Source organism: Alosa pseudoharengus, unplaced genomic scaffold (assembly GCF_046254945.1).
Source record: "Alosa pseudoharengus isolate Yale_2024_CS ecotype anadromous, Long Island Sound unplaced genomic scaffold, YU_APseudo_1.1 YU_APseudo_1.1_scf_4, whole genome shotgun sequence".
Taxonomy (NCBI): Eukaryota; Metazoa; Chordata; class Actinopteri; order Clupeiformes; family Clupeidae; genus Alosa; species Alosa pseudoharengus.
In genome coordinates this window covers 21188601-21208227 of record NW_027468774.1, presented here as the reverse complement: position 1 = coordinate 21208227, position 19627 = coordinate 21188601, and the positions used below count along the sequence as shown (strand labels likewise).

At 44.7% G+C, this 19627-nt stretch overlaps 1 protein-coding gene across 1 annotated transcript in view; it reads right to left on the bottom strand.

Annotated features, from left to right (window-relative positions):
- The window catches only part of prkcab (protein kinase C, alpha, b), a 135652-nt gene that overhangs the window by 4550 nt on the left and 111475 nt on the right, over positions 1-19627 (bottom strand). Inside the window, exons 6-16 of the mRNA XM_076265264.1 lie at positions 16199-16355; positions 15569-15703; positions 14768-14864; positions 11025-11165; positions 10112-10285; positions 8821-8912; positions 8551-8613; positions 5592-5730; positions 3006-3086; positions 1778-1885; positions 986-1126 (exon numbers count right to left, since the gene is read on the bottom strand). Of these exons, the coding sequence (XP_076121379.1) occupies positions 986-1126; positions 1778-1885; positions 3006-3086; positions 5592-5730; positions 8551-8613; positions 8821-8912; positions 10112-10285; positions 11025-11165; positions 14768-14864; positions 15569-15703; positions 16199-16355 (1328 nt within the window). The remainder of the gene's footprint in view (positions 1-985; positions 1127-1777; positions 1886-3005; positions 3087-5591; positions 5731-8550; positions 8614-8820; positions 8913-10111; positions 10286-11024; positions 11166-14767; positions 14865-15568; positions 15704-16198; positions 16356-19627) is intronic.

The window sequence follows — 19627 nt, the reverse complement described above, 5'->3', positions numbered from 1 at the left end:
ACATGTTTGTTTTCCTCTCTTTTATCTGCGAGGGCTATTTTAGGCGCTTGCCTTTGAAAGGCTTAAGTGATATGACCAAAGGAACTCTATGGGATCCTTTCAGGAGGAGGGGGTCAGGTGACAGACAGACAGAGAGACAGAGAGAGAAACTGCTCTATACTCGCTAGCCTCTGGAGGAGATGAATCAGATTGATGCTTAGAAAAGCTTTCTCCTTCCATTCATGCTTTAAACTCACACACACGCACACAGGCACACACACACACACACACACACACACACACACACACACACACACACACACACACACACACACACACACACACACACACACAGTACACACACACACACAGCTGTCCCTTTTCAACAAGTAGCCCTTATTTAGAGTCAGTGAAGCATCCCTTCCATTATCGACCATACAGCCTCCATTCCTGCTCTGTGTTCTCTCTGTGTTCTCGTTGAAGAAGACTGGACCCTCAGGTGCCGGCCTCTATAGGGACCCCAGCATTCTGCCGCTGCTGTGAACTCTCGTGAGTGAGTGATAGCTTATGACAGCTAGTCTGCACTACATGTTGCAATGTATTTTCAGCTTCTTTCCTTAAATAGATCTTTCTGAGCATAAAAGTGTGTGAGAGGGAGAGAGGGGTGTGGGGGAGATGGAGCGAGAGAAGGCCACAGAAAAACATGACTAGAAGGAAGGAGGAACAGGAGGAACAAATAGCAAATGGAGAGAGAGAGAGAGTACAGACCAAAACAGACAGAGATTGAGAGAGACAGAGATTGAGAAAGAGAAAGATTGAGAGAGACAGAGATTGAGAGAGAGAGAGAGTAAGAGAGAGAGACAGAGATTGAGAGAGAGAGAGAGTAAGAGAGAGAGACAGAGAATGAGAGAGAGAGAGAGTAAGAGAGAGAGACAGAGATTGAGAGGTATAGGAAGTGAGAGAGACAGAAGGTGAGAGTGCCGGAGACATCCCAGTGATATCTCACCACTTTGGGCTTGAACGGAGGCTGGATCTCTCGGTTCTGCAGACGGTCCCAGTCGATGCGGCGGAAGAAGGCCTGCTCCCTGATGTCCCTCTCCCCCTCCGGCCCACAGCCCAGACGCTTGGACGGGTGCTTGGTCATCAGCTAAGAGTGTGTGTGAACACGTGTGTGTTAAAAGAAAAGACATGAAAGACACCGGGCTTAGTGAATGTATCAGTACAGTGCTAGAGTACACCACTAATAGGTTCATTGGGTACATTCACAAAGAAACTCTTTCACATGTTCCCATGTTCCCACACCATCTCAGCCTCATCTAAAATGGCCACTGATGTCCTGACCTCTGATGGCCCTGGTGAATATTCCCTCTCTCCCTCTCTCTCTCTCCCCGCATCCATCTTTGTTCTGAATCATATTTCAGATGAGCACTTTCACACATCACAGTGCAGGCAGCGGGGAGGGGAGGGGAGGGAAGCTATTCTCCATTCTTCACTCAATAGGAACAATAGGGAGTGATGAAGGCTGGCTCAGAATAGAGATGTCAATCACACGCTGGATCTGTCTTCCATGTTATTAAAGGCCTGAGTGGATCCCATTGGCAAGTGTGACAGGGAGACTCTTCAGTGTTAATTACAGCTCATCACTCACTCACACACTGAACAGGTGACACCTACATGAAAGCTCCCACCTACACCCCTCTCCACAAGACAAAGAGGTGCCACGCTCTGCACCACTGCATTGATTTTGGAATGTGTGCACAGTGCACACACACACACACACACACACACACACACTCACCCCCTTGCAGATGGACACGGCTTCTTTGGACATGGACTTGGGGTAGGACACGTTGTGCTCCATGATGGACTGAAAGAGCTCGTCCTCGTCCTCCCCATCGAACGGCGGCTACGGGAGACAGGAGACAGGAAGTGATTAACAGGCTACATCACTGGACATGAACCTGCCGAGAAATACATATTGCCATCCCACATACATATAATCATTTGTTTACCTTCCTACACTGTAACCTGCATACAAAAATGGCAATAATAGAAATATTTCATTTGAAAATTATCTTGATAATAATGATAATGATATTGATTTTGCTAGTTGTGGTTCAGTTGTTAATAATTGATGGATAGTTCAGTACAAAGGGATTTATTAATATTGCTAATGAGCTGATTGGTTGCTCGCTCTACTGTACATGCCATTCAGCCGGCCCTATCCATTTAAAGTAGGGAGTCTTTGGCTACATTAAAATATACTGCAATACCATGTGGGTTTTGAGGCTGGGTGCTATCACATTTCACACATTTGAAAGCAGTTCATCCCATTCTATCTCAGTTCTCTGACATTTAGTGCCATCTGGCCCTGTGACAAGAGCTCAGGAGAAATGGGGCCAAAGTGTCATTTTCAGACCCACATGGGGAACAAGCCGTCTGAGGCAGCCCACTTAAGAGCACAGATCTTAAGGTCAGACCTGGCACTACCCAGAGACAGAGAGACGAGGCAGATAGACATTGTGAAGAGGAAACGTAGATACCAGGGTAATATGCCAGCCCAGGCTCACCTTATTAAACAAGTACAGTACATCATGGAAGATGAAAAAAGTGAAACAAGAGATTTCAATATTTTGCCAGAGTTCATGTCACTAAATGACAAAATGTGTCTATATATAGTATAACCCTACACACACCACGCTTACATAATTTCATCAATGCAAGCTTTTCTTAGAATGAGCTGGTGTTGCTGCACTTGCCATCATCACCATCAGGCATGGTGAGTGATAATGCTGAGCTACTGAGAAGAAGGAATTTTGCATTTGTGATAGAACAGGGGGTTTGGTACGGCCTTACGTGAACCCTGTTTTATAAGCTACACATGACGTGTTATAAATCATGTTATAGCAGATGCTTTATTGTGTTAATAGTAACCATGGCATGTCATGTATCATGGTTACAGGACAGAACAGTGGTTTTGTTGGCTTGATGAGGAAGTGAGGTTACGGGGGTCACTGACCACATACCTGACCAGCCAGCATCTCGTACAGCAGAACTCCATAGGCCCACCAGTCCACTGACTTCCCATAGGGCTGATATGCAATGATCTGGGGAACACGAGAATCACAGAATGACACTGGCTTCTCACCACTATAGAGCACAATGTCAGTGGTGCCTCTTCATTGTCCTTTTTCCTTCATCAGGGTTGCCAAAGTGACAGATGACTTTTTGTAATCGAAATATAAAGTGACCTTGTCAGAAGTAGAAATGCAAGAACATACTTTAACAGAATCAGTGTCTTGATGATGAACAGCAAATGGAGTGTTTCACGGACAAACACAGTTGAGACAGTCTGAGTCTACCCATGTACAATACAGATCCATCCAGCACAGAAGCATGTTGCTAACTGCAGAGGGAAATTACAGAGGCTGTGTTGTTGCTATTTTTACATTCTATTTAACAAAGACCATGTTCTCTCTATAGTCCTAATCTTCCCACACAGAACTCTCACTCTCAACACACACACACACACACACACACACACACACCACACACACACACACACACACACACACACACACACACACAGACACACACACACACACACACACACACACACACACACACCACACACACACACACACACACACACACACACACACACACACATACACACACCAATACCAAGCTGTTAATTATAGACTCCTGGAAGCCAAAAAGGGCACTGTACAGTGTACAGCTTTGCCATGTTTACCAAGTGGGGGGCTTGAAAAGATGTTTCCTCTGTTTCTAAAAATAGTCTCGGAGTCTGTGATGCTAGTCATTACTCTCCAGGGGGACTAGTGACATGTTCTCTACTGGCTTGTGTTGTGTTCTACATAACATGTGTGCTTAATGAAACAGACTCAACAGTGACAGAAATTACCTGATTGATGAGTCAAAGGCAAGGACTACTGATCCAATGACAGATCTGACATTTGCAACAAAGCAGGACTATTTCCAATGTCATTAGTAAGACAGAGGGAATATCTACTGACTAATCTGACTCACTTCTTTGAGTAATCAATGCTAAGGGACTGTTTTTTCCCAGAACAGTGGGTTAGTGGGCTTCCCTTTGCTTCCTCTTGCTGTCTTCTCTTTACATGAGAGACTACAGCTGACAGGGCTCTGGGCAGAAACCCATCACTGACTGACAAAGTATGTTAGTCTTGACAGAAGCAGAGAGAGGGGGGGAGTGAAAGAGAGAAAGAAAGAGAGAGAGAGGGAGAGAGAGAGAGAGGGAGATAGAGAGAGATGGAGTTTTGTTTTAGTGATGACCTTCATTAGTTTACCCTCTGGGTGAGAATGTTGCTGAAGAGACGGCATGTGTGCAACTTTTGTAAGCCCTGCAGAAACTCACCACAAATGTGCAGGACTGGCAAAAGAATGACAAAAAAACAAACATATATCCCAGCTAGTCCTTCCAGTCAATATTTACTTGCATGCATTTACTTGCATCTCTCGCACTGATTTACTGTCAGGATACTGCTGTCTGACAAGTAATTTCAGGTAAAGTGGTACTGTATAAAATGCAGTTCCACAAATTCCACAGGCAGCACTAAACTCTATCCACCCACTCCTCAGAGACGCATCTCCCAGCAGCGTCCATCACCTCGGCTGCCTCGAGAGCGAAACAGAGTGACCCCTCAGACGGATCTCATCGGGGAGGCATTAGCATAACTCTGCCTCCTCAGCCGGGCCGCTCCCAATGAGAAGTGACAGAACTGTCCGCCTGGGAATGTCCGCCAGAGCTCACAGTGACTCTCCGCTCTGCAGGTGCGAGCCGCCTCCGTTAGCTGAGAACCACTGGTGGAGCTGCCATGGCTCAGAGTCAGACACAGACGACGGCGGCGGCTCACAAAGGCACTGGGAGAGGCCCTGAGCACATCCAAATCCTCTGGCATTCAAAGGCATGTAGAATCTACCACATGTATAGGGTTGACTGACACCAGTCATTTTTAAGTCATTCCGGAACTGCATTAGTCTTGTCTTGCACACATCACAACCCATGGGATTACCAACATTGATAAGGAAATGATAGAAATGACCTCTCTTCTCCTTTGCTTCCCTCACAAGTTCACCTGGACACCTCTGGAGGCATAAACAGCAGAAATGAAAGACTGGCTCATGGGGCCTGAGTGATTACTGCTCACACATGACTATCCAAACCACACACACACCAGATGCTGGCACACTGGGGTGTGAGCCTTGTGCAAATTGGAATGGGACAAGCTCAGCTGCCCTTGAGACATTAATGAGATAGACTGTCCCACAATCAGACATTATACATTATGCATTATACAAGTGTAAGACTATATGTATCAACTGCGGTGCACTTGAGAAAGAATGGTGATCATATTGGCTGGCTACCATAACTATATGATCTCTTTCTGGAGACATCCATAGTGAAAGAATGACTTTCTGCCTTCCATAATTGACTCAATTCTTTGTCTCTGAGTACTGTTTGCCGTCTAGAGCAGGCAGAATTCAAGGGTTATTAACACACACACACACACACACACACACACACACACACACACACACATACACACACAACACACAGAGACACACACCTCTGGGGCGATGTAGTCAGGTGTCCCACAGAAGGTGCGCGTGGTCATGCCCTCGTACATGTTCTCCTTGCACATTCCAAAGTCGGCGATCTTGATGTGGCCCTCCGAGTCCAGCATGACGTTGTCCAGCTTCAGATCTCTGTGGAAGGACAGGCGGACAAGTCAAGGTCAAGCATGTGCTTCATCACACCTGCCTAAGACACCATCACACTAACAACCCACACAGGCTCCTCCACAAACATCTCAAGGACACCATGGCATCTACTCTATTACTGTATGCTCTCTGCACTGCTCTTTATAGAGTTCTCTATTGATTTGCAAGGCGGTTTCAGTGTTATGTATTTTGTTTTGTTTGTTTTGGTGGCTGGACTTCAGGTGACATTGGTATTTCCATCGAGCTCTGCCACCGCAGAGGACAGTCAAAAACAGTGAGTGTTGGCCTCCGCAGGGGGTGTGTGAAGGCAAAGCTAGGCTGTTTTGGGTCCAACACACAAAGCTCTGTTCCACCTCAGACACTTTCTCTCCCCCTCATTCGCTCCTCCTCTCTGACATTTTTCTGCCTCTGTAAAAAAAAAATCTTCTCTTCGCCTGCAGATCAGCTTTGTCTCTTGTCTCTCCTCCTCACTCCTCCTCTCTCCTCCTCTCACCTCCACCTCCTCTTTCTCTTAGGGATGACTCACATCACATCGCTCCATTTGCACCATAATATTGATACCACACATTCGGGGTTGGCAATCTGTTAGAGCTTGTCACAGTTTAAACAAGCTTGGGACCTGAGCCATGTTAAGCAGAGCTTCAGTGTTAAGCAACATACCATTAAAATACAAAACCTATGGCAACACTGACGCAAGGTACTGCAGCTTTAAAAGACCCTGGTTATGCAACGTGTAATGCAGGAAATGAAAGCTATGCATTTCTATCTAATTGGGAATGCAATGCATACAAATACAAAAAGGCAGGATTCAGGAAACATACAGGGCTCTATCTTGCACTTAAGCGTAATTGACTTTGCGCAAATCGCTTTGTGGGCGGATCTTGGGCGCTGTTTATATTTTACCGGCGGGATAATGACTGTTGCGCCCGACGCAAATCTAAAATGGGGTGGTCTGTAGTAGCTACATTATTCTTGGGTGTGGTTTGGGCGTAACATGCAATAAACCAATCAGAGCGTTTATTGTTAATGTTTACTCACATTCCCTTTAACAACATGCACGCTTGTTCCATAGCGGATTGCTATTATGATGGAGGATTTGCCAGAAGCAGCCAAGAACGGTTCACAGCGCTATAGTCAGTTGGGAACAGTTTGCTATTGATTTTTCCTCTTGACAAAATGTAATACAGAAATGTCACTTTCCAATGTTTTGGGATCACTCTTACTGAATCACGAGGTTATGAATGCATGGTGATATTTTTGCATGTAATCTAACATTACCTCACTACAGACAATGCAGATCTTTCAGATAAGCTCTCCTCTCCCGTGCTGCTGCTGGGGCATTTGGGTTAAATGGCATCGGCATGCAGTTCAACATCACGTCTCATTAAGTCCTCTAATATTTCCTAATTTATGTCATCAACACATCCGTGATTCGTGGAAATGTGTTCACTAGATTTATACCTGTTTTTTCACATCGGACACCACACTGATTTCCCTCGTGTAGCAATATTTGTCCTTGTAATTATGTAGGGTTTGGAGAAATGGGAACTGCGTTGTAGATGAGAGGAGCAAAGTGCATTGCGCAACACAGGCGCACAAGCAAGCGCTCCTGCAGGTGTAAGCTACGGCTGTACCTTACCAACAGGCAACTCAACAACGAGAAACAGTTTCCAAGTTGACCTTCCAACTCTGCACAGTATCCCATTAACTGCATGACAGTACGCTATTTACAATATTTATTTTATGTAAAGTAGAGTTTGTAAACACATTATCATCAACTTAATGCACGCACAACTTTTGTTTGAGCAGGAGAGAGAATAACAATGAATGGACGCAGCAACTACAGAAATTGTAGCCAAGGCTACTTGCTGCTTTCTTTTACTGTCTATGGTTGCTGGTTAACAGCACATAATAAGCTTATTTAAGCAAATTCACAAACTCAAGACTTCGAGGCCATCATGGATATAAAACGTTTTTTGAAAACAACGAAAGGATGGAGGGAACAATATTTCAGATGGGCTACAACAAGGTAGGCAAAATTGTGGTGCTTGTCAAAACCTTAGCACAGCTGGAATAATGCTTATAGGCTGATGTTAAAGCGCACACAGTGTTTAAAGCCATACACAATGGTAAATTGGAACAAAACTAAAGGTAACTTTAGCCTTTATAGGGCTGTATAAAGTTGTCCAAATTAATAGGTCGTAATTAGGCGTTGTTGTTGTAAAGATATTGCATGTAGATGTACTATATAGGCTACTAAATTTTTAGTTGACCAATGCACGAAAAAAAACGGGAAACGGACAAATATTATCAAGGCTTTGAATGTTTCCATCTGTGCACAGGGTGTCTGTAGATCAGTGTGCATAGCATTCATTTCTGCAGGCCTGTGGCCATGCCTGCGCCCTTAAAATAGCATCTGAATTTGCGCCTGACTTTAGACCAGGAGGTGCCTGGTCTGTGGCGGAATTGTTTTCTGAAACTGCAAAATATCAACAGGGACCGTTTGCGCCGGAACACGCCCCCTCTTTTCGCTGAAACGCCCCCGTGGGCGCACATGTACCTGTAGAGGGAAAATTCCAATATGCGCTGACTGCAAAATAGGAAAGTCAAAAGCGCGAGTATACAAAGTCAATTGCGCTGGTGTGCAAGATAGAGCCCTCAGTCTCTCTCTCTTTTAATTCTTCTGTTTGCACAAATCAAGTTATACGGAACTAGTATTTACATTTTGCATAAAATGTACTCAACAACTGAAGAGCACACACTAAATACTGGTGTTACATCCAATGGCATCATGGTCACATCTACCTGTATATGACTCCTTTTCGGTGGAGGAAAAACAATCCAACTGCGATCTCTGCAGCATAGAACCTATGGGAAACATATGGAGAAGAGGACAGTCAACAACATTTTTAATTTTTTTCTATTCAATGTTCCATTTTTAACAAAGTATAGCAAACATTACATGAGATATGATATAGAGTATAGCATAAAAAGGCTCTAGTGGGGCTATACAGTATTTTGAGTATTTGCTGCACATCACAAGCTCAATTCAGATGAGTGTCCTGAGACTCTTACACAGCCTGTGGCTCCTTGAACTTGCCCACGTGCTGGATGTGATACATGAGATCTCCCCCGTTGATGTACTCCATGACAAAGTAGAGTCGGTCCTGCCAACAACAGCAGACAGGTGCACCTCCATCACAAAGACAGGTACACACACACACACACTCACACATGCTGTCTCCAGAGCCTGCGGCTGCCATCAGCCTCTGATCTGAACAAAGAGTGGCTAGTGATGGACAGGGGACAGGAGAGGAAGGCCACGCTCCACTGACAGCAGTCCTAATGGTTCTCATTATACACACTTCACTGAGGCGGCGGCAGCTCGAAAGGCTCCAGCGGAAATGAGAGTAAGAGGTGTCTAGTGGTTTATAAGCACATTTAGCACCGGAATAAAGAGCCTCTTGAAACAGCAGGGAAAGCTATACTACTAGCAGTTGTAAAATAAATATGTCATCCGGTGAGTAAAAGATTCACTTCTCAACACCCTCTCATGGAAAGTTCGAAATAATGATTGTAACTGAACCAAATGATTATTTTTCAAGTCTCACATGGACATTTACAGTATATTTGCACAGATACTGTATACTTGCATCCCACGAGACGTACATAAGAGGCACATTCAATGTCACCTAAGAATAGCAAACTGCTGTTATGAGGGCCAACTCTGACACAAATGCCACTTAATAATAGAAATTCATCTGAAAGACGGGAGAAGGTTCTAGAGAAGTCACAGAGATAACTACTCTCAGAAGCCAGGGTCAAGGCAAGAGCTAAACTTGTTAATTACGCTACAAACTCAGCGTTATGGTCAGTGCCCAACTTCTGAGGGTAATGAGGTAAGATGACAGCTGAGTTGTGCTGGCCTCTGTGACTGGAGCTGTGAGTCACAGTCCCTGCAGTTTATTACATGAGAGAGAGAGAGAGGGCTGACTGAGAGAGAGAGAGAGAGAGAGAGAGAGAGAGAGAGGGCTGACTGAGAGAGAGAGAGAGGGCTGACTGAGAGAGAGAGAGAGAGAGGGCTGACTGAGAGAGACCAGCCTGCCTGGTGTTCATAACGACTGGAGTTGTCAACATGAAAGAGGGCAAAAAGTGCATGCACACACATGCTCACTCACACACACACACACACCCGCACGCACGCACACACACACACACACACACACACACACACACACACACACACACACACACACACACACACACACACACACACACACACATATGGAGCCTCTCCCTCCCTCTCATTTTGGACAGGTGAGCCTGTGGTTGTCGTGCCCTGCCCTGCCCAGTCCATCTCTCTCACCACAGTCTGGAAGCAGGAGTGCAGCTGGGTGAGGAAGGGCGGCTTGTCACGCTGGGCCAGCACCCTCTTCTCCACCATGGTGCACTCCACGTCGTCGTCCTGGATCACCACGTCCTTCTTCAGGATCTTGATGGCGTACAGCTCCTCTGTGGTCTTCATTTCCGCCAACATCACCTGAGCACCACACACGCCACAGACAGGGGAGATGACTCAAACCACCTGTGGCTCTACTGGTAGACCATGCCATGGGCTGATTCAGGACAATACCATAGGATGGTAAACATACAGAAAACCATTGGTAGCATTAAGGTAACCAGCCTGTAAGAAACCCTTCTGAAAGACTGAGGAATTACACTAATTTGTGCTAGTCAGTAATTTCAACCATGTCCCTTCATGCAGATGGATAAAAATGTAAGTGTCCTAATCCTAAAAAAATAAAATCCAGTGCTTGATGAGAGTTCCCTCCCAATCCAATAAATTGGTGCTTAAAGATCCAGAGTATTTCCAACAGCTGAGGGAGGTACACTGGCTGAAAACATCGTCCCCTGAGTCTTGTTAAACAGGTTTTAGGATTCGACAGGCTTTGAGAAGCAGCAAAAATAATGATAATGAATGAATGACAATGAAAAAAAAATGGCATGCTGATTTGAACTAGCACACAATTGTTTGAAGTTTTTTTAATTAAACTGCATTTTTTTCATGAACGGACAGAAATCTATAAAGCCCACTTTCATTAAGCCTTCTTTCAACAAAACTGGATCTGAGAATTGATTTAGTTAACCTAAGGTTCAGTCAGTGCTTGATTCTGCTCTTCTTTTTAATTACTTAAAGCCTGAGATAAATTGTATTGTACAAAAGCTCAGCTTTTGAAAGGCTCTTATTGATAGTAATGGCAAAGCTGCTGAACTCTCACCTTGCCGAAGCTACCTTTGCCGAGCAGAGACAAGAAGTGGAAGTCGCTGAGGCGCACCCGGTCCATGTTCCCGGACGGCAGGCTGAACCGGCGATAGTCTGATGAATTGATCATCTTCTTCCCAGGACCCATCTTGGCTTTCTGCAATACAACGTGTGGAGATCAAAAGGTCTGTTGCATACATACAGGAGCACTGAACAGTTTCACTGCATCACAGTTGCATTCATAAATATTTAACTTCTTTGTAATTACAAAGAGTATGGCTTCTACAGCTCAGTTACTATGGTAATTACTAGAGTGATTAGGATTAATCTCTGTGAGATTAATATCTATGACTTGATGCATGAGTCATACATGCAGACATGCAATTTCAGATGACAGGAAGAATGTCAGAATCTAAACTCAACTCTTGGTCTCATTTAGAGAAAGCCACCGATCAATCAATCATAAATAACTCATAAATATAAATATAATAGTAGTAGTAAGCGACAACCCCAAATTATATTGCTGTTTATTTGTAATTAACAGTAAAAGAATCCTAAGAGAAAACAGGGAAATAAGGAGAATCCCCAGATGATTATTGTACGTTTTTAAGCAGACACAGAAGAAGAAGAAGAAGAAGAAGAAGAAGAAGAAGAAGAAGAAGAAGAAGAAGAAGAAGAAGAAGAGAAGGAAGAAAAAGAAGAAGAAGATCACATATGGTAGAGGACAAGGGACTAGGGTTAAACCCCTTTGATTTGGGACATTCCAGATTGCTCCATGGCCTGGGAGTCTGGGATTAAAGCTTTTCAGTGACAGTTCCACCAATTATAGAATAGTCCTGAGCTAATACAGTACGTGCTTCCTTCATTACACAACCCTCTGTTCTCCATTGAAACCTTCTGGTCACGACCTGTTTGTGTGCTCTCTAAGCGAGGTGACTTCTTTCCCAATTCCCCAACTCAGACTCAGACAGACTGCAAAACTTCTGGTCCCCAAATAGCTCAGACACCACACTGATGAATTTAAATGATCTTTCAGCATCTCCATAAATAATTAAAGAAATGTACTCAGCATTCCACAAGGTTTGTCCTTTGGATACCTTAGTGCTTTGTGTGCATGTGTTCCTTTCATAGTTGTCACGAAGCTATTTAAGGCTACAGAGGGGAAAAAAGCATGACACTCACAGAGAGGGATCACGTCAAAGCATTCAAGACATGGTGAATAAAAAGAACTCCAGTGACCTAGGCATGACATCATTTCCTCTGGGGCCATATGGGGCCACTTTCATATTCTGCATTTAGCTTATTCTGTATTTATTCATGCCTGTAACTATTCAATGCACATCATTTCATCCAAAAGCCACTACTAGAAAACAAGAAAATATCAACGATGCAGCTCACTCCATGGGAAATGCACAAAGACTGAGGTCTCAGCTCTTGCTACGAAGCTCTGCTCTGCCACCTGATAGCTCATTTCTGCCTGATCTCGCCCGACCTTCCCAGAGGCGAGGGCAGCTGGTTGTGGAGGTGTCTGAGAGGGTCACAACTCGAGGACTTGATCCCCTCGTGACGCAGCAGGTGCCACGGAGAGCTGAGAAAAACACCTGAGCCGCAGGTCATGAAGCCCTGCTCCCGTCCTCCAGCTTCTCCTGAGCCCGTGTCCACCCCCTCCATGATCATATCCGAAGCCTTTGCAAACACAAAGCCACGAGACCAATAACTGCAGTGTTAGGAGCTCTTCCCCTGCAGGGAGCGTGGGACATAAAGACGGCGGTGCCATTATTGGTTTCTAAACTCCGTGCCCTCTGTATTCCTAGTCCCACAAACTTTTAATGCAGCGACAAAATGCATGAATTCCTACTATGCTCACATTATTTTTAAACCAATATTCAAGACGCATAGAATATTGACTTTTTGCTGCCCCCAAGTGGCTTGATACTGAATGTGCACTGGGATATATGCTTTGTATAGGTAATGCACAGCACATGCACATACATTTTGGTGAAGATGAGTACAAGAAAACATTCTTTCTCATAGCTGAAACCAAGCTGATGCTCATTAGAGGTCTTTAAAACACTTGGACTCTGGCTTACACAGTGCTCCATTAGTGCTTAATTAGTAAGCATGGAAGCATGCTGTTGAGTGCTGGGCCCATCACTATGTAGGTTTCTTGCTCTTCCTCGGTGTGATGGGCGTTGGTGGCACAGGACAGAGGTGTTAGTTGTGCATGTGCGGGTGGCATGCGTGGCATGATGAAGGGGGAGCGTGCCAGGGGCGTGCAGGGCCACTGTGGTCTGGGCCAAAGGTGTTCTCAGGGTAACAGGGACTCGAACCAAACACCTCCTCATACTGACATCTCCCAAATGCACACGTTTACTAACAACAGCACAGCTTCAATGTGTGTGTGTGTGCATGTGTGTGTGTGTGTGTGTGTGTGTGTCTGTGTGTGTGTGCGTGTGGGTGTGCGTGTGCATGTGTCTACATCTACACCAGTGTTGCACAATTTTGATGCAGCCTTTTAGCCAATATTTATGAAGAACCTAATTCTTATTTCGGTTCATGGTGAGGTGTGTTTCTGGGAATATGTGGTTATATCAGCAGCGTTCAGCACAGTGAGGGTTCATGTTTGATCAGGCACCTTCTCGGGCAGCTTTGTTAGTAAAGCTGATTGGTTTGTGGCAGCTGGCAGTGACTCACAAACAATCAGAGGGAGACCAGAAGGTACCATTTCATTCCAGTGCTTAAGAATATGGAGATATATTCTTCACATAGAGAAAGAAGAGTGAGAGAGACAGAGAGAGAGAGCTACCTTTAGGAAGTGGTTTAGTTGGCATGCCTACAGAACAGAGGAGAAAAACTGCAGCATTAGTCAGAACGCACCTGTGTGTGTGTGTGTGTGTGTGTGTGTGTGTGTGTGTGTGTGTGTGTGTGTGTGTGTGTGTGTGTGTGTGTATGTGTGTATGTGTGTGTGTGTGTGTGTGTGTGTGTGTGTGTGTGTGTGTGTGTGTGTGTGTAAAGGCAGGACTGGTGATCTGAATATGCCCCTTCCCTAAACCATGAAGAATAATATAAGGACCCTTCACACAATTAGCCTACCACCCTATTAAATGTGTCAATTTATCTTGCAAATCTACATCCATGATGCCTAAAAATCTTCATGCATTTCCGATGGCATCTGCATGTTGAGATGTGAGAGAATTCCTGTTGAGGCAAAGAAAGATGATCTTTGTAACTTAACAAGATCTCCATTGTAGTTTCCATGGGAACAGGAACTTGCTTGTGCTTAGCCAGCAAACCCTGTGTCTTAGGGATTCACTCATACACGAGTCCGACCGCACACTGAAGCATGAAACACGCAAATTGACTTATTGAGAGAAGTCTTCTCGTCTCTTACACACACACATACACACTCACACACACTTACATGTACACACGTACATTCCCTCTATATTGTATCTGAGTTATGTTCATACTTTCTAGCAAAAGAGGCATATTTAGTTTGTTTATAATTGTGCTTCTCAACTGTAGGGGGACCCCGAGAGCAAATCTTCTTTGGTGCCGCTTTAATCTGCACTACTGTTACCATGGAGATATAGGCAGCCTTTTGGATAAATACCCAAAACAATAGAGGAGAAGAAATAATTTTTAGACAAATTAAAGGCTTGAGTGATGAGGCCAAAGAGAGGTGTAATTTTGGGAAGTAGCTTTGTACAACAGGATGAAAGAAAACACAGAGAATACTGTAGGTGTGCAAACACCAACCTCAAACTTCTGCCGGAGTTCCACTTGATTGATGTCCTCAACGTCTGGAATGGGAACATTGTAATACTCGCCCTCTTCCTGGTTCAGCAATTTGTACCTGTAAGACAAAGAGGACCATGGGAACTGTAGTATGTTATGCAAACTCATCAATTCAGTCTGTGTTGCTCTCCTCACTCTCATAGTTTAACTGTAGCCACCAAAATAAAAGTGCCATTTAGAGTTATATACTGTAAATCTATATGGTGTGTGTACTACATATCAATGGTTCCTCTTGATATATTATAGATAAATAAGTGACTTGACTTGACTTGATATTATGATAACATAATTCAACTAAAACATAGTGTTTGCTCTTCTGGTTGTTAGTCTTGTGCTGAGTAAAGCCACTTAAAACAATGTTGACTTTTAATGGAGCATTACGGATAAATAAAACTGAGTGGAAAACACTCATGCCTCTCGATGCTTCTGTCTATTTTAAAACAGCCCAAAAACATGGCCCATAATATTTTACTAAGCACATGCCACCAAAGTTGATGGAAAGATTATTCAAATGAATTTGCATTCTTTGCAAATTTATAAGGCGTTTTCGCACTTATGCTTGGACAGCCTTACGTTTTGATCGCACAGCTGTTTGCAACTCCTCCCTTGATTGCATTGAGACCGCACTTCACATCACACAGTGGATGGAGACGTGCACAGACTCGCATTTTCTTTAGCCGATTGCACGTAACATAACGAAAGCCAGCTTCTGTAGTCTGTGAGTGGGTCCAGACATTTCAACCTTGTCCCTCACACACTCACCATCCACACATGGGCGCCTTGATGATCTCAGACACACCGAAGGACATGGAGCCCATGAAGTCGTTCCTGGTGGTCCGGTCCCAGTCCCATACCTCCACTGAGAGGCGCCGGTCCTTGTCCATGGCCTTCAGCTTGCTGTTGAAGAGCATACAACACACACATACACACACAGAAAAATATGAAAATAGATACATACTCACAGACATTTGCAAAAGACCCTCTTCGCATTCTAGTAATGACTGATCTTTAAGTATTTTTTTTTAATCTCAAGCTTTGGTTCAAACCAAAGAGCACCCCGAAAGATCAGTTCGGTTGGGTATATGTGAATACAGCAATCACAATCATTTCGGAACAAAACCGCCTGCAGGAGGTAGTCTCGGGTCATTTCCAATCGAACTCTAGAGCAGTATGGTATTTTTGGAACGTTTGTCAAAATCAAAGCAATGATCTGACCAAGAGTATTTGACCAAGAGTGTGAGAGTATTTTAATCGTGTAATCGAGTTTTTGTTCATAAGCTTTGTGAACTCAAGGGACAATTGAATTATTTTTTTTTATCAATTCAGCCCATGATATGAAACAAAATGGGTATGAAAAGGCCCTAAGGGTCCTGAAGGTTCTGCTGAACTCACAAAGTGAAGGACTCGTTCCATGTGGGATTGAGGGAGGAGCGGATGGTCCTGGTCTTCTGCTTGGTCTCGTTCTTGGGGTCAGGGATGAGTTTCAGCTTGACGTAAGGGTCTGACAGCCCATTGGGGTCCATCGGAATAAGATTACGGGCTTCCCCGACTAATGAAAACAAACACAAATAAAGGAAAAAAGTCAATCTCTTCATTTGTAAGCCAATTAATACAGTAGTTACATCTAGGGCTATTCATTAGTGTGGCACTGGACAAGCATTGACATTGACAGAATAACTCGCGGCTATTCTGACTGGCATCAGTGCATTACTCCCTGCGCTAAAGTAAGTGGGCTGTTGAGAGAGAGCTTGAGGAGCCAATCTGTGACAAATCTTTTATTTACTCTTTCATCTTAGCCCACAGATGAAACTGTGCCTCTCCCTAATTAGAGGCAGTATTTTTAATATCATCAGTGTGGCTGCCAGTTTGTAACAACATTAAAACAACACATACTTGAGAGACCACAATTTTGAGCTAAAATTGGATAGACAGCTTCTGAGTCCGCCGATAAAAACAGCACTTCTCTCTGTCACTGGTGGTAACCACACCAAAGGAGTGTTTTTCAAGGTCAGCCCCTAACAGCAGCACTCTGGACAAGCTGTCAGAGAAACACAATTGCAGCACGGTGGTGGAGAACACAAAGAGCCCAACGTCATAGCAACCTCAAGCCTGTTCCATCTCCACGGTAACCTCTGCGTCTACGTTGGGTGAACTTGGGGCCATGGACAGAGGAGGCAGAACCGACATATATCATATATGGAAATGTAGTTTGGGGCGACAGGACACCACAGTCGACATACAACACAAGACTCCTGCGGGAAAAACCTACCCTGACTATAGAGCTCAGCAGTGGTACAGTACTTTCAGATATGACAACATCAACCAAGCACAAACAAACAAAACAAACACAGAGAGAGAGAGAGAGAGAGAGAGAGAGAGAGAGAGAGAGAGAGAGAGGATCACTGCTACAGTATTTATAAAGTCAGACATAGTGATCATTAGAAAATGTGTACAAATAAATACAGAAACTGCAGAAGAAGTGAGAATTGCAGGAGAGAGAGCAGAAAAGAACAAAATCAGAATATCTAGAATATGAAAGACAAGGCAACGAGAAAGAAAGACAGAAAGAGAGAAAGAAAGACAGAAAGAAAGAAAAGATAGGAGAGGAGAGAAGAGGAGAACAAGAGAGAAAGCGGAGGTGAGAAAAGCCATGGGGGGGGGGGGGGGGGGTGGGGGGGGGGTGGGGGGGGGTGGGGGGGGTAAGTCCTGTCACTTGGTGGCACGTCAGACTCAGCTGATGCTCCTGGCTGTGTGTTATGGTGAGCTGATGGATGTCTGACATGGGCGTTTCATCACCTCCACCACCCCCACCCTCCATCTCTCTTACGGAGGTCTTTCCATGGGCAACATGAAGCTGAAGCAGATTAAAAGAGCCTTGCAGCCACGATGCAGACATAAACGGGTCTAAGGTAGAGCACAGCGAGTAGCCAGGCAGAACACTTCGACTACAGACTGATCAGTAACATCAGATAATTCCGCAGGTCAGAGATGACTCAATTCAGACATTAGAGTCTTGCAATGCCGCTTACAGTCAACAGAGGGCAACACAGGCCTCTGCTGAAGACGCTTACAGTGGAAAACCCACTGCTTTTCTGCTCTGTCAATACATACAGTATATATCTAAAGAACTCCTTCTGACAAGACATCCAAAAGATAAATGACCACTGCTACATAATAAAAAAAATATTTAGTAACACAACAATGATCGCTAAAAAACTGATTAGAAAAAGTAAAATGTGCACTTCTTTTAGTGTTAGTCATAACATTTTTCTTCTGACACCTCACTAGAGTGACATTTCCAGAGCCCAAATCCGGACTCATAACTTCTACCTGATTTTTCTTGTGTCATAATTGTTAGCATGGATGCTAACTGAACAGCTGTCTCCTCCCCTCACAGTCAGGTGCACTGGGGAATCATCAGCCAGGATCAAGGACCGTCTGAGCTGTTGTTGCTTAGATACAGCCTCTAAGAGGTAGTTCCTGAGTTCCTTTTCCCCTGCCAGCCTCCTTCCTTGTTCAATATTTTGCCACACTGCTATCTCACTTTCAACACAGCCAAAACAGTGGCTTTTTTGGGGCTTTTTTTACATTTATTTATTTATTTAAAAAATAATAATCTCTCATCCTATCTCTTTCTCTCTGTCTCCCCCTTCCTTCTCTTGCTTGCTCCCTCAAGGGAGGTTTGTGTTAAGTGTTATGTTTGGAGCAGATGGTTAGCAAATCGCCCTGTTTATACCTGCCTTTTCAAGGCCATCCTGTTCACCGAAAAAAGGAGTGAAAAAGTCCTTTGTTTCATTCCAAAGGCATCAGATCAGGGTAGCCCAGGAGAGCAGAGTGCCTCTCACAGAGGGATGTGAGGGACAAAAGTCCGTCTCAGTTTTGGCACACTTTGCATTGACTTAATCAAAGTCCTTTTAGGCAAGTCCCTCCACTCGGCGGCCATTTGACAACGCTTTTTGGGCACTCGTCGGGCATCCATTTCGGCAGAAATGTGCGTGCGCAAAAGGGCTTCACGGCACCAATCTTGCTCCAGCGGCGAGATCACAACACATGATTGGCACGATGTCTTCACAACACACCATATGATTGGCTCAATGTATTCACATCACACCACATGATTGGCTCAATGTATTCACATGTCGACGTTTTGCCGAGGAAGGGGTGGGATATGTGTAGACAACGGCCATATTGGCGTGACAAACTAGCCCCATGCATTTCTATGGAGTTTTTTTGAGTGCTGTGTCTCCACATTAGAAAGTCTCTGACTTAATTGACAGACGTTCGGAGTTACGCCACACTACATGACACTATTTTCAGGCGTGTTCCCATATGATTGGTCCTCCTATGCACTGGTGACGCTGTTCCGTCCTGGCCGTCTGTGGCATGATGAATATGTGAATATGTATGTACACAAACTGTCAAGGATGACTGGGCTCTACTCTTTATTATAAACCTCACACCTCTTTGTTTGTGTGGGCCATTCCATTTTCAGAAAAGGCATGTAGCCTCCTTCGTTTTTCCTGTTTGGTAGCGTACGGCGAGATGCCAACCCCCGATGAAGAGATACAATTCTCCCCCGGAAACACGCAGCCACCCCTCCACCCTTCCAATAAGGCGTGCGTTACGTAACATGCTGAAAGCAGCAGCAACAGCAGCGGCAGTGGCAGCAGCCGCAGCCGGTAATCTGATAAACGCACACGCAAATGAGCTGGACGGGCTCCACCGCCACCGCTGCATCACCATCGCCACAACCCCCAGCCAGCAGAGGATTCCCTGCCCAGCTGGACCAGATCCCATTGCCATACAGCAGCAGCAGTAACA